This window comes from Spodoptera frugiperda, chromosome 28 (assembly GCF_023101765.2).
Source record: "Spodoptera frugiperda isolate SF20-4 chromosome 28, AGI-APGP_CSIRO_Sfru_2.0, whole genome shotgun sequence".
In the NCBI taxonomy this organism is placed as follows: Eukaryota; Metazoa; Arthropoda; class Insecta; order Lepidoptera; family Noctuidae; genus Spodoptera; species Spodoptera frugiperda.
Window position 1 is genome coordinate 11552023 of NC_064239.1, and position 16699 is coordinate 11568721.

A 16699-nucleotide genomic window follows, 5' to 3' on the forward strand; every position below is an offset into this window, starting at 1 on the left:
TTGAGGTTTTATTTCTTTGCTTTCCTAATTATGGAGGAGATTTCATAACTTTCCTTTTAACATAATGCGTGTTACTTTATGGGGAGCGCGTGATGTTTTATAAACGCCACGCCTGATGTGATCTCTCTCTATTTTCTATCTAACGGTCCAATACTACAAAAAAGTTGCAAATTGTCCACATTTTAAAGTGCAACTTTCTAAACCCTTATAACGTACGTTATCTACACAAAAAGTGTACTTATATCATTAATCAAGGCCGTTTATTGTGGCACATTCACTTACCTATGACATCTCTTTGTACTTTCTTCTTCATGGTCGTGGTACTTAGATTACTCGTTGGGCCGAACACCTACCTACTCTTACGCCATGTAACTTGTGTAACGTCCGGAGAGAGAAAATAATTACCCTACATACACATTTGATGAGATATTATCATCAATATCGTCTTATTAATAATACCTGGTTACCTGAGTCGTCTTGCCCTATAGATATTTTTATTAACAAAACCTGGACAGCTCCTGTGAACTTAGTCATAGCAAAAACTCGTAAGACGTCAAAATGAAAAGAACTACCTACGAATTTATGCACATATATGTGTAATACTTATGTTTACTTATGCAAACATAGTACATTTAGACAAGTAGGCACTCCAAGATTAAATTAGGTATAGGTAGGTACATTTTCTATCGGAAAATTCATATCTAGTTATAAGTATATAATTGATTGATGTCCTATTTACCAGTTAAGATAACAGTTTATATTCGACAAAACTTCATTTGTAAAGAGGTAGATAACATAGGTAACAGTTTCGTCACTAACGTGGTCACTTGAGAACTCAATTGGAGATATGTAGTAAATAGGTAGAGATCTGTACAGTAGTTTCAGCGTGTTTGACGGGCAAACATTGAAACAAACAAACTTTCACGTTTACAATATTAGTGTGATTAACAAATTATTGTACTAAGTACACTACACTTGCAACACGTTACACGGTAGACGCTACACGCTACGCAAACCATGTAACCTATCAGCTACCTAAGACAAAACAATATGTTAATAAATAGGTACAATAAAACCTCATTCTTTATGAACTAAGTAATGAATAATTATGTTGTGTGATTTATCACTTTTACATTAGGTATTCATAACGAGGTCAATGTACTTTGATAGCATGTGCAGGATCGGACGCATCTAGCCAACGGAATAACATGCATATAGTAAGTGGACTGATAGACAATAAGTATGATATACCTAGGTACCTAATAACTTCTCTATTACAATAGGTAAATAGGTGACTAGATTGAAAATATAAGTGCATGTTTATTAGCACCTTTTTATTTTAATGTTCTTCATATGACGGCCATTACTGATAGTACTAGAATGTTGTTTAATTTTATGGCTTTAATTCATTAATATCTGGTAGATTTATACACTTATTAGGCTACGATGGGACTGACATAGGGACCCTGGGCGGTATAAAGGTCCACAGGTCCGCTTCGTAAGCAACGGATTTTAGTTTGTCTGGTATAGAAACTCTTACAACTGCGTCCACTGATCCGCATCGTACGGACCGCATCATCGGCAATGCCTGCATGCGATGCGTAGGTACTGATGATATCATACGGAATGCGTACGATGCGTGCGATGCGTACGACGCGGGCCTGTGGACGCTTACCTTAAAAGTCTTAGAAAACATAAAATTAAAAAGAAAGAAAACGAAATGACGGTCATGTCTACTATCCTTTCATGATGTTACAATAAAATATGCACTTAATACAAATGATTAAAGTCGAACCAGTGAACTAAAAAGAGTGTAGGTAATTATCTTCCGCGCTGTTACATCGTGCTTAGATATTTTGTATTAAAGCGCGGTGATCGTATCAAATCTTTCGCTACAACTTTCGCAGTTAGTCGATAGTCATAAGAAACTGTTACCTAGTAGTTGTAGGTACATTGTGTACCTGTACCTTCGTACGAGTGTACTTTACGTTTAATACGATAGCGCATTCAGCGTTCGCTCTGATTGGGTGGTTCATGCGCGCCGGCCAATGACAGTGCCGTATGCGCTCTCGTTTCGTTTTCGTTCGAACGTAAAGCAAACTCGTATTAAGGGTACTTCTTGTACTTATTATTCTGTGGTACTACTGACCAGCTGATAGACAGTAAGTTTATATTTTACTGGCTAAAAGGACGGCTTGTTTCAATGTACTACCTAACTTCATTTCATTCATAACGAGATTTATTCATGACGATTCATATAAAAAGAATAAACACAAAAGTGAGTTAAGCATTTTTGTTTCGTTTTTTTATATTAGTTTAGTTTGATTGTGGTAGGCAACGATCATATCACGTGGTTTTTGAACTCGCTTCAAATTATGTAACTTCCCAGTTTAAAGTTAGTGTCTGATTCGACATCGAAATAGGTGCCTATACCTTAGTCATAATTTCAAATCTCACCCACGTATTCGTACGTGAGTGATTAACAATCAATAACAATAGAGATATACGAGTATACCTAATAGAAAAACCATCTATCGCATCGGAAGATTTCGACCAAGACAAAAAACCAGTTAAATAGCCGTGCATGAATAAGCTTCGATATCGGCCGGAGACTCGCAGTACCCTTCGAAAGCCGGTGTCAATCAGAGGTCCCGCGCCATGTATCTATTCGCAAACCTCGCAATATTATTCACGATTCTCCAGACACAAGATGTTCAAGCAGCGAATATTTTGGCAATTCTACCGCACGTCGGCAAAAGTCACTTCCTAGTCTTCGAACCACTAATGAAGGAGTTAGCGACGAGAGGACACCATGTGACTGTTGCTTCATTCTTCCCCCAATCGGAACCACTCGGAAACTACACAGATATCAGTCTCCAAGAAATAGCTGAAGTGAGGAAAGAAAGGATAAACTTGCAAGTGTTTGATAAACCGAATAGAATAATCAGCAGTTTGGGTTTGCAGAACTTTATGACGCAGGTGTTTGCCTTCCAGCCACTAAGTGACCTTGCTTTGAAGGTTTGTTCTGGACTTGTGAACTTACCGCCTCTGGCAGAAGCATTGCGGAAAAACTACGATGTTGTATTAGTGGAGAATTTTAACAGCGACTGTGCTTTGGGACTTTTACATGTGTATGATGTGAAAGCCCCTGTCATTGGTCTGGTGTCTGGCCCTTTGTTGCAATGGTCGTATAGCCGTATCGGGTTGCCTGATAACCCGTCCTATGTGCCGACAATAACATCGAGAACTAGTACGATAACGACATTCCTGGATAGATTGGAGAATACTGCATTGAATTTGTATTTCAAGCTGTGGTTCCGATATGCTATACAAGTGAAGGAGAGAGCGATAATAGAGAGAAGGTTCTGGATTAAGATACCAGACTTGGATGTCTTGGCTAGAAATGTGAGCATGATGTTGGTGAATACGTTCCACAGTTTTAATGGTGTTCGTCCACTCTTGCCGGGGCTTGTTGAAGTTGGCGGGATGCATATTGGACGTAGGCGGGAAGAGCACAAGCGTACAAGCCCAGTTATTCCTCAGGTAAGTCTTTTTTAGAATAATAAAACTTAACACATTAATTCATTAATAAGTGTACCTCTTAAAAATATTTAATAGCAATAATAGGATTAATATCGAGGGAACTTACAATACTTACCTGCTTTTTTATGTAGAAATATACATTAAATTCTCTACATTTGCGATGAAACAACCAGGCTACATAGAACATACATATTAAACACTTTTTTATCGACAAACAAACATAGTAACAAAAAACATATTCTTAAAAAAATATGCCTATAAATCTGTCTCTAAATTATCAATAAATAAATAAATAATTAAATCTCGTTTAGAGATCTAAATCTTGAGTTGAGTCAGAGCCATATTACACAATATTTTCACTTCTGATAATAATAATAGCCATTATTTAGACACCACTGACTAAAAGTGAAGGAAAACATCGTAAGAAAACTTTTTTTGAGGAGGGAAAGTCATCCGATGTCTTCTCCCGCCTTGGGCGAGGCGAGAGGGAGTGTCAGACTCTTACTGACTAAAAACCACCCCGTTCCTATTCCTGCTTGTCGATCCGGTGCCCCGGTAAACCCGCTAGGTAGTCCGCACGGGTCCGGTTCTGGTCGAGCGACGAGCTACCCTGGCTCGCTCGCATCGTAAGAAAACATGGGTTTATAATTACTGATTATAAGATTTAAATTGAAGTCAACCCACATTGAGCAAGCTTGGTGATTATTGTTCCAACCTTCTCCGTGCGAGAAGAGGTCTTTCAGGTCAGACTGCTGACCAAAGGCCTTATCTCCAGTAACCACTTATGGGCCGTTCGTGTGACGTATGCGTATGGAATAATTTATAACCACTGTCTACTCGTTATTAAGCACTTACTTTTACAGTTAGCAGGAGTAGGAACGGGGTGGTTTTTAGTCAGTAAGAATTTCTCTCTCGCTTCAGCCAAAGCGGGAGAGGTCGCAACGTCACGCCTTTTATCACCGAAGGGGTAGGCATAGGTGCACATTACAGCACGCAATGCCGCTATACAATGTACACCTATTTTTCACCATTTGTATTTAAATTCCCACGTAATAGGGGGTGAGCCTGACTCCGTGCTACTACTGAGAAATTCGAAAAGCCGAAAACAAATCCCAGTAATATTTTGCCCGACCCGGGAATCGAACCCGAGACCACTTGTCCGGCAGTCGTACTTGCGACCACTCGACCAACGAGGCAGTCTAAAGAAAATTGATGATTTTCCTTCCTCAAAATAACCTGTTAGTTATATTGCTACTGTATGAATAAATAAGATCATTGATAGGAATAGGTAAAATAAACAAACACGGCTTTATAAAGTGTTTGCATGTCTCGTCTCAGTGACCAGCTTACAGTGAAAGTTACTCGTAAATTAGATAGTTCAGTCAGTAGACACTTTAATATTTGGTTTAAGTAGTAAAAGGCACCACTTTAACTTTGTGTTATTTTTTTTAGTAGATAGCAATAGGTACCATTAGGTACTTACTCATCATTTTATTATGAACTCAATTCTTAAACACGACTTGACTCGTTTAGCTAGGTAATTATAAGTTTCCTTTCAAAAAGTTGATCGCCACTTAGTAGCTTGGCATTTTTTGGTATAAGCCGGTAATCGATCAGACACCACGGACACCCGAAACATCAGATGCGTTACAAGTGTGTTGCCGGCCTTTTGGGGGTTATAGGAATTCAAGGGTTGTTGCGGAATCGGGGATTACTAAGATTGGGAAGGGCGTAATTGGGCCTTCGGTAACCCTACTCACACAACGCAAGCGTTGTTTCACATCAGACTTCTGTGAGGCCGTGGCATCACTCCAGTCGAGCCGGCCCATTCCTGCCGAAGCATGACTCTCCCACACTTTAAAACATGGTTTCTCATTTTTTCTTTTAATACATACAGTATTGTCTATTGTATGTATTATTATGTTATGTTTTCCACTTACCAGTTTGCCGTATGTTTCATTTCCTAAACTAGGTCGTCGAGTCATGGTCCTTACTAGCGTTCTTGGTCTAGGTCACACCGCAGTAACTTCTAGGTTACAATCGATTACGTATCGAAGTATGTAGCACCAATAATGTTCTAATATGGTTCAAGGTATTATCTAGAACTTATTTACACGTCACTGGAAAGACAAGCCAGAAGTTTTTACAAGACTTCCATTTGTAAAACTCTGCTGACTGTTCGCATACGATTGAGTCCACCCCATAATCACTGGACTGGAAAGCACATCACACACACAACAACAGCCTATAAGCAGCCACTTGCTGACCAAAAGGCCTCTTCTCGCACGGAGAGGGTTTGAACATTAATCGCTCGCTCAATATAGGTTGACGATTTCAATTTAAAACTTATAATCAGTAATTATAAGCCCAGCTTTCCTCGCGATGTTTTCCTTCACCGATTGTCAGTGGTGTCTAAATAATCTTAGAAGGTACCTACATATAACTCGGAAAAAGTGACATTGGTACTTTGCGGTTGGTAGATTTCGAACCACACCACCGGGCCACAACGGTATTACCACGACTGGAAACTACCTGAGACAAAAGTTTCAAAACTTTGTCATGTAATAAACTAAAGGGAATTCTAATCTATCTTCTCATTATGTTCCCTTTATCAACTTAACCTCATAAAATTTTTAGAAGACAAAAATATCCTTTCCAAAAACCAATATGGCTTTAGGAGAGGTATCTCAACCACTGATTGTTTACATAGTTTCAGCGAATTCATTGTTGACAAATTGGATAATAAGAAAAAATGTTTGACTATATTTTTAGATCTGCAAAAGGCTTTTGATACAGTTTGTCCACGACTCTTGGTAGATAAAATAGAAAAACTGGGTATTAGGAATAATCAACTAGCTCTTTTTCAAAATTATTTAGAAGATCGCACCCAAATAGTTCGAATTGGAAATACGTTAAGTACAGAAAATGACATTAACATGGGTGTGCCTCAAGGCAGTATTTTAGGCCCAACTCTATTTCTTTGTTATATTAATGACTTATGTAATCTAAATATTAACAACTGTCAAATACTATCATATGCAGATGACACCACACTAACCTTTTTCGGAGACACTTGGGACGAGACATTTTGCTCTGCTCAAAATGGCTTTAATATAGTTACTCACTGGCTCGCTATCAATAAGTTAACATTAAATGCAGCCAAAACTAAGTACATCACTTACTCAATACACAATTTCTCAACCATCCCTAATAACTTTAATATTTACGCTCATTCTTGTCATTCCCCTGTTTTTAATTGTTCCACTTGTCCATATATATCCAAAACCGACACAATAAAATACTTAGGCATAACAATCGATCAAAATTTAACTTTCAAAAAACACATTTTTAACTTAACGCAAAAGACTAGAAAACTTATTCATATTTTTAAAAACCTTAGACATGTTACATGCTGGAAAATAATAAAAACTGTGTATAAATCACTCTGTCAATCTATTCTCTGTTATGGCATTTCTATTTGGGGTGGCTCCCATAAATCTCACTTCCTTACAGTCGAAAGAGGTCAACGATTAATTCTAAAAGTAGCACTATCCAAACCCAGACTGTACCCAACTACTTCATTATATAAAGACAGCAACGTCCTTACAGTTAGACAACTCTATATACTTGACATCATCCTCAAAAAGCACGCATCTATTGATCTCCCTTCAATCCAAAACAAACAAAACAAAAGAAGATACTTTGATGTTTGTAATCCAGTTCCAGTCCACACATCCTTTGCCCAGAAATTCCTCAACTATAGAAGCAATAATTTATACAATAAAGTAAACAAAAAACTTGAAATCGTTAAACTGTCCAAATTAGAATGTAAAAAAAAAGTTACTCAATGGCTTTTAGAACTAGATTACGAACAGACAGAACAACTACTCACTACTTTATGCTAGCGCATGTCAATCACACATTCTCACAACATGGTATACATGCATGCGTACATCACTTCACACACAAATATACATGTATTACTTCTCACCACATACACACGCACTCACCACACACACAAGCTTACAAACACACACAAGCAGTCGCACACACGTTCACTCACATACACACACGCACACGCACACACACACGCACACACACACACACACACACACACACACACACACACACACACACACACACACTCAGATTGGTACTTTTTAAATTTTATTACTAATATTTTTTATCTTTTTGTTTAGAAGAAGTTTTAGTTTTGTTTATTGAAGTTATTTTCATATAAATTTATATAATTTGTAAAATAATAGTCCATATACGTCCGTCCGAGGGAAAGGCCAGGAGCCCATAGTACAGGTTTTCCTAGTTTGGGTTCCTGAATCCCACCACTTGTCTTTTCAACTGTCAAACCTGGTCGTGTAACTTGCTACAAAATTTATTATATTATTAATTATTATATAAGCTTAGTTTTAAGACCAATGTCTGTATTAATATGGTGGAAAATAAATAAATTTTATTATTATTATTATCAATATATTGTCATAATTTGCTTATAATTTGTGATGAATCATCACTGTTTGCAAAGTTAGATCTACATTTACCCATGTTCCTTTCCTACTATCAATTTCTTCTTGACACGTAAACATATAAGTAGGTCGTGTAGCTAATTATAAATATTATTGCTAGATAAGCTATTAAACGTCATGTGCTATATAGAGGGCATAATAACTAACTACACTTTAAGGTAAAAGGAAAAAATAGGAAAAGAATAGGTATGTTATAGGAAGTTTAAAAGTGGCGTTGAAAACAGCGAAGCTGTATACAGCTAGACTATTCTGTAGCCTGATGCGGAGCTGCAGACTCCCTAGCGGGTTTAACGGGGCTCTGGCTCGAAAAGCAGGAGTATGAACGCGGTGGTTTTTAGTCAGTAAAAGTCTAACACTCCCTCTCGCCTCGCCCAAGGAGTTCGAAGTCACTGGACCATTTTCCCACCTTAAAAAAAGCTATTCTATAATTGTCCATTCGAGCTCACTTCGAATATTATTTCGATTCATTTCTTCCATCTCTCTGATATGTTTATTTATGAGGTAGCAACAACAAAATAATAACTCTAATATGATATAAGGCTCTTTCCACAACACAACCCAATGACAACACACGACATCGCGACTCAACTTCATGCAGGTTCCGGAGTTGCAGACAACATAACAGGTGACCGGGCTTCGGACTCAAAGCAAGAGAAGAAACGGGGTGCTTTTTAGTCAGTAAGAGTCTAACAATCCCTCTCACCTCATCTAACGCGGGAAAAATTAGATGATTTTCCCCACTCAAAAAAAGGCACTTGTGTTGTACCCAGCTAGGAAGTTGTCTCATTATCTGATCTGTGGTACCCACACCTGGTATATCCAAAAACTGCAACTAACCATCGTAGAACGGTCAGCAGAAATGCATCATGCTCTAAACTTTCGTACGGAGACCTAACTGTGATCTGCAATTCCAAGTGACAATTGGCCTTTCAATCGTAAGATTTCAGCAGATGATATTGACAATGAACTTCTAATTTTCGAATAGTTTAACTGTTATTATAGCTAGGCATTGCAATTCTCACATTATCACAACGACAATCTGTGGTCAGTGTACCTACAGTATGAAATATTTCTCGACTTCATGTTTTTGTTGTGAATCGTTGTGACGCGTGCTTTCGTGTGAATATACCTTCACTTCTCGAACATATTTTAATTTATTCATTTGTTTTGTTATTTAGATATTGTGATGTAATCAATTTTATATAATTCGTTTCTAATGTAAATCATATCAATCGCTTCGCAAACTGGTGCCTACTTAGGCAGTTGTCCCACCAACGGCGAGTGAACGACTAACTATTGGCTATTTTCTCGCTCAAGAAACGTACAATAGATATACTTTCCGCGTAAAAAAAAGAGATGCATATACAAATAGTTGATCGCTGACTGTTCACACTGCCGGCGAGTGCTCGCTTCACTTGTTTGTTTTTGTTTTCACTCGTTTCTAGTTCTAGCTCTACTCGTTACTCGTTCATCGTTGCCGGTGGGACAACTGCCTTAGATTGTGTACCGTCACGCCTTTTATCCCCGAAGGGGTAGGCAGAGGTGCACTTGCACATTATAATGTACCTACATCCTACTTAGATTCTACAACAATAACTAACTAATTTGTGCAATATTTTAATTATATCACCGATTGATTATATAATGTTTAACTGCAATAAAATACCGCAATATTATTATCCAATCAGACTTACATTTTTATCATCTTTTCATACGAAACATATTATATCTGAAAATATGAAAAAAATTGTCCGACCTGGGAATCGGAATTGAAGCCCTAACTCTGACTCCACGACCGTTCAACCTCATAAGAATAAATCTTACAAGCACTTTATGAAGACTTATTTTTAAACCGACTTCGAAAAAAGAAGAGGTTTCTACTTTTTACCTCCCTTAAACAAATATTATCTTTATACCGTTAGCAATAAGGTCCATTTTTCTAATACCAAAGCTATTGTAGAACAAGTTGTTCATGACGTATGATTCATTCAATCTAATTGATCTCTTGTATAACAAAGTTCAATGACCTTGCGAATTCCGTTCTACATTTAAATTTTAACTGTATTTTACTTATAATAAAAAAAATCGAAAGTATGTATTCTCAAATATATTGTGCGAAAAAAAAACAAAGAAAAAATTTGTTCTAGTAGTTTCTGTTGCAAAGTAATTGGAGCGGTCAATGACATTTTGACATTAGATGTGAACGATATTTTTTTTTCTTCCGCATGTTTTGCAACGGTCGTAGGTTAAAGTAGCCAAGGTAGATATGTTATTTTATTATGTGCAGTGTTTCGAAACTTATCTTAATTCTTATTTCGAATTCATTATTTCTATGTAACTAAAACAAGTTTGTTTTTTTTTTCTTACCCGAATGGCAAATATATATAATTTTATTTCTATATGACCAAAATAAAAAAAAAATTGCCTTACCTGTATGGCAGATATAAATATGATTTTATTTCTAAGTAACTAAAAAAAATGTTATACAAAATACTAAAATAAAATTAATACAACTACCGACTGTCTGCCTACAAATTATTTGGACCAAAGTACCAAACAACAGATAAAATAAGTTCTAAGCTAAATATTTTGAATTTAGAAACTCACGAAAACTTCATTTCATCATTTTGTCTGATCGTTTGTTTCTTTGTTTTTTTTTTATTATTTTTATAAATGCACTCACAATGCAGACGAAAATCCTAATGTGGATAAAAATATTATTATTATGTCCTGACCAAAATGTACGATTTTAATTTTTGTAAAAATGCACGCACGACTCACGGCACACACAGGAAAAAGTTCTAACTTCTGATGGAGAAAAAATCATTATAGGCTGACGTTATTCCTGACTCACTGTTATTTTATTTACCTGTCACTTGGAGCAATTTGAGCTAGCAACAGATCGGGAAAATTCGCAATAAGGTTAAACTGACGTAAATAAATCGATTACTATAAGGACAACTAAGAATAAATTATTTTGCAACACTTAGGTATAAGAACCTCCTGTGACTCCAAACGTTTTAAAAGCATTCATTTAAAATCATAATTCAATGGATTCTAACCTCTATTACCTAAGCACGAAACGGTATAATCGTTAAAAAATACTTCCTGGTTATACCAATTTCTCATCGGTTTCCCGGACAAGTAAGACGTATTTAAACTTACCACAGATAACTAAATAGGTAGTAACGTGAGTATTACGTATAAGGCTCTATGTTTACGCAGGAAGATCATGGGTTTTTTCATTTTGATGTCTAAATTCATTACAATAATAGGTACAATTAGCTGTTTTCCTATTCCTTTATGACTAATTTCCTTATATGAAACTAAGGATAAAGTACGTATCTACTCAGTTGTTGTAAACATTAAATACTCAATTAGCTATTGGTATATGCGTATCAACATACACCAGGGCCCACTTTCAGACTCGTTTACGATACTAGAATTTTCTAAAAATTAAAAAAAAAATGTTTAGCCAATTGAGACGGCTTGGCAATAGGCAAACCAAATAGTATACCTACGAATGTTTTATCTAAATAAATATTATGTATCTATAACAAGCTGACCCGGAAAAAACTCGATGAGAATAAAATGAGGCGCGTTCCGCCTGCTAAACCACCTTTTAAACCTTCCCTAGACTTCCACGAATCATTCAAGACCAAAATTAACCAACTTTAACCAAGACTGACGAACTGAAACTGATTTTCTATATTTATAAAGATATAAAAAAACAAAACAGAACAAATTGGATATCCTGAAGATGATAGCAAATGTCAGCACGAACATTTATAGCATATCACTACATAGTATATAAAAAAAGGTAATTTAAAAAACTAAAAAACCCGACTGCGTTTCTTTATATTATTAAAATGAAAAAACCCTAAAACAAGAAAGTCATCGTAAAATTGAAGCACCCAAATTTAAGCAGTCGGGACCCATTCTAAATATGAAGACTTTGTGACATACGGCTGGCTTTCTAGAATGGGTCCCGACTGCTTAAATTTTACGATGACTTTCTTGTTTTAGGGTTTTTTCATTTTAATAATATAAAGAAACGCAGTCGGGTTTTTTAGTTTTTTAAATTACCTTTTTTTATTTTATTTTTTTTAGTTTTATTATTTTTGTATTATGATATATTTAGTGTCACTCTCACAGTAAATACGAATCAAACGACACCTCTCAAATCAAAATCCATCAAGCCGTTCAAGCTAGAGAGTGAGAAATATTCGAATTTGGCGCCAAAAATCCGCCATTTTGTTTTTTTATTATTTTGATATATCCAGTGTCACTCTCACAGTAAATATGAATCTAACGACACCTCTCAAGTCAAAATCCATCTAGCCGTTTAGGCTAGAGAGTGAGAAATATTCGAATTTGGCGCCAAAAATCCGCCATTTTGTTTTTTTATTATTTTGATATATCCAGTGTCACTCTCACAGTAAATACGAATCCAACGACACCTCTCAAGCCAAAATCCATCAAGCCGTTTAGGCTGCAGAGCGTGCCAAACAATTATACATACATACATACATACATACATACGTACATACATACATACATACACTCGAAAAACATAACCCTCCTTCTGGCGCAGTCGGGTAAAAACAAAGTCGTTTTCTCTGTCCCTATGTCCCTTTGTATACTTAAATATTTAAAACTACGCAACGGATTTTGATGCGGTTTTTTTTAATAGACAGTGATTCTAGAGGAAGGTTTATACATAATATGTATAATATATCACCATAGCACCCACGCGAAGCTGGGGCGGGTCGCTAGTAGCCATATAAATGCACGATAATTAGACATAGGGATACAATCATGTATCATCTACTTGTTTTACTGAAATGTCAAGTCATGTAATGCGTAGGAACTGTACCAATTAACCGAGTCTTGAAGATGAGTATCATTTGCGTTTTCCGCATGTAATCCATATCTTAATTACTTATTTTATTGATATCAGTTATGCTAAGAATAGGAAGGGTTAGTTAGGTTAGTTATTATAGATTTTTCCGAAAGTGCAGCAGAAAGTGATCAAAGTCAAAGTCAAATCATTTATAGGTTTTTTTTTGTGACATAAGTCGGTAAACGAGTAGACGGATCACCTGATGGTAAGCAATCGCCGCCCATGGGCACCTGTAACACCAGAGAAGTTAAAATGCGTTGCCGGCCTTAGGGGTTAGGAATTTAAGGGTTGTTGGGGAATCAGGGGTTGGGAAGATTATGAAGGGAGGTAATTGGGCCTCTAGTAACCTCACTCACACAACACAAGCGTTGTCTCATGTCACGGTTTTCTGTGAGGCTTCGGTATCATTTCAGTCGACCCGACCTATTCGTGCCGAAGCGTGGATCTTCCACACTTATAGGTTAGGAAGGTAGCAAAAGATTGTAAAAAAAAACATTTCTTTTTAAAGAGTAGCGATGGGATTTCTTCCTCATTCTTCTCCAATGGACGTAACATAACTACACTTCGAAACGACCACTTAGATTCACTGACAGACAATACAATTTATCGTTTTAAAAAATCCCTAATTAAGGAATAATTGAACTAAATGCTTTAACTTTCATCATCATCATCATCATCAGCCGAGAGACGTCCACTGCTGAACAAAGGCCTCCCCCTTGGTCCTCCACGTAGAACGACAAGCCGCCACCTGCATCCACTGGCTCCCCGCCACTCTGACGATGTCGTCGGTCCACCTAGTGGGAGGTCTGCCCACGCTGCGTCTTCCGGTCCGCGGTCGCCACTCAGTCACCTTCCTGGCCCAGCGGCCATCAGTCCTCCGAGCGACGTGGCCTGCCCATTGCCACTTCAGCCTGCATATTTTGAGAGCTATGTCTGTAACTCTTGTTCTTTGGCGAATTTCCATATTTCGGATTTTGTCGCGCAAAGATACTCCGAGCATAGCTCTCTCCATCGCGCGCTGGGCGACTCTGAGCCTTTCTAAAAGGCCAGCAGTTAGGGACCATGTCTCGGTACCGTACGTCATCACTGGCAACACACACTGGTTGTACATCCTGGTCTTCAGACACTGCGGGATTTTTGACGAGAAGACTTCATGCAACTTCCCAAATGCTGCCCATCCGAGTTGGATTCTTCGAGCGACCTCTTTCTCGAAGTTGGACCTACCTAGCTGGATGATCTGACCCAGGTATGTGTAGTGGTCTACAACTTCGAGTATATCGTTCCCAACGACAACCGGTATAGGTGCAACATGGACATTTGACATGATTTTCGTCTTGTCCATGTTCATTTTAAGGCCCACCTGTTGGGAAACGGTATTGAGGTCGCTGAGCATGGTGTTCAGCTCTTCCAGCGACTCTGCCATTACGACTATGTCATCGGCGAAACGGAGATGAGTGATGTATTCGCCATTAATGTTGATGCCGCGTCCGCTCCAGTCCAACAGCTTAAAAACGTCCTCCAGTGCGTTCGTGAACAGTTTCGGAGATATAACGTCTCCCTGTCTCACGCCCTTCCGCAACTGGATTGGCCTCGTAGTCTCTTCCTGGAGTCGGATGCGCATGGTGGCGTTGTTATACAAACACTTCAAAACCTCGATGTATCTATAGTCGATGTGGCACCGCTGGAGAGACTGCAGCACCGCCCAGGTTTCGATTGAATCGAAGGCTTTCTCATAGTCCACAAACGCCAAGCATAGTGGCAAGTTATACTCCTCGGTCTTCTGTATAATCTGCCGCAGCGTATGAATGTGGTCTATGGTACTGAAACCTTTTCGGAATCCGGCTTGTTCGGGAGGCTGGAAGTCATCAAGCCTGCGTTCGAGACGGTTCGTGATGACCCTCGAAAACAGCTTATACACATGGCTCAGAAGTGAGATAGGTCTGTAGTTCTTTAGCAGACAGTTGTCGCCTTTTTTAAAGAACAGAACCACCACACTCCGTTGCCATGCTACCGGCGTGGTTCCCTCGAGTATGACGGAATTGAATAGCTTCTGGAGGACTAAAAGTATCGGTTTTCCACCCGCTCGCAGAAGTTCCGACGTGATTCCGTCATCGCCCGGCGCCTTGTTGTTTTTAAGCTGTTTGAGAGCCATCCTAATCTCGTACAGGCTGATGTCTGGGATATCCTCAGTGTAGTGCCGCGTCAGTTTAGCTCTTGGGTCCCGAGCTGTACCGACGATGGGTTGCCGTGTTGAGGTGTATAACTGTCCGTAAAACCTCTCGAGCTCTCCGAGGATCTCGGACTTCGACGAGATGACGCTGCCATCCTCGGTCTTCAGCCTCGTCATTTGGCTTTGCCCAACAGACGAATTCTTTGCGAAGACTTTTGAGCCCTTGTTTCGCTCAATTAAGTCTCTGACTCTTGCGGCGTTATAGGCCCGCAGGTCACGTCGCATGTATTTCGAGATTCGTCTATTGAGCTTGCCGTATTCAGACATATCGTCTGAAGACTGCAGCCTCATCTCGCTACGATCCTTAAGAAGTTTTAAGGTTCCGTCGGAGAGCTTTTGGGGCCTGTTTCGGCGGGGGTCTTGAAGAAGTCTGACCCCACTGCTCGGACAGTTTCCACCAACCCATTATTTATCTCGTCCACGTTTCCACAATCAGCTAGACACTGGAAGCGATTTTGCAGTTGGAGTTGGAACTGCTCGGGGTTTTGGATCTGGGCACGTCCAGGGCGGAGCGTGGACTTCACCAGGCGTGACCGCTCTAGTTTTACATTGATGTTCAGTGTGCCCCTGACAATACGGTGATCGCTACCGGTTTTCACCTTCGCTATCACAGAGACATCACTGAATATACGTCTTTCGGTCGCCATGATGAAGTCGATCTCATTTTTGGTAGAACCATCAGGGCTTATCCATGTCCACTTCTTGGCCGGTCGCTTCTGGAAGAAGGAGTTCATCAAATAGAGTCTCTCCTCTCCATAAAGTCGACCAGCCGCTGGCCCCGATGGTTTCGCTGCCCATATCCAAATGGCCCTATTCTCAACTCATCGCTATTCCGTGTGCCCACCTTTGCATTGAAATCCCCCATCACAACGGTGAAGTGTGTTTCGGAGGAGTGTATGGCTTTTGAAATTTCCTCATACAGAGCCTCTACTTCGTCGTCACAATGTGTCGAGGTCGGCGCATATACCTGTATGACCTTCAGCGAATACCGGTTAGATATTCTGAGTATAAGGTACGCTACCCTGTTCGACACACTGTCGACCTCACACACGTTGTTGACGAGAGACTTGCGGACGAGAAATCCGACACCACCCTGGGATTTACGGTCTCCTTCCCGGAAGAAGAGCAAGTTGCCGGAATCTAGGATTATCGTATCCTGACCCTCTCTTCGGATTTCAGATAGTCCCAAGATGTCCCACCGCATTTTGCTCAATTCTTCCTCCAGCTCGACAATCTTCTCATCAGTCCGCAGTGTGCGGATGTTGTGCGTTGCCAGGGCCAAAGTTCGTCGGGGGTGGTAGCGCTTTCTCTGCCGGGGATTCTTAGCACCCCCTGCTCCGCCGTTACCTGATCCGCTACCTAGATCAGGAATAGCGGAGCTGCCGGGGACTGGGGGCCGTGTAATTTTGTTGTCGCTCATAGTGAAAGGGGGGGGGGTTGCCATAATCCCCACGCTTGGCAGGCGGCTTGGGGATCGCAGTT

General features: G+C 39.3%; 1 protein-coding gene across 1 annotated transcript; it reads left to right on the forward strand.

The window, feature by feature from the left end:
- The first annotated feature begins 2319 nt into the window (after positions 1-2319).
- LOC118265039 (UDP-glucosyltransferase 2-like) lies at positions 2320-3869 on the forward strand. Its single transcript, XM_050705745.1, has 2 exons — positions 2320-3543; positions 3855-3869. Exons 1-2 carry the CDS (start codon positions 2659-2661, stop codon positions 3867-3869), a joined length of 900 nt encoding a protein of 299 aa, XP_050561702.1. The 5' UTR covers positions 2320-2658.
- The last annotated feature ends 12830 nt before the right edge of the window (positions 3870-16699 follow it).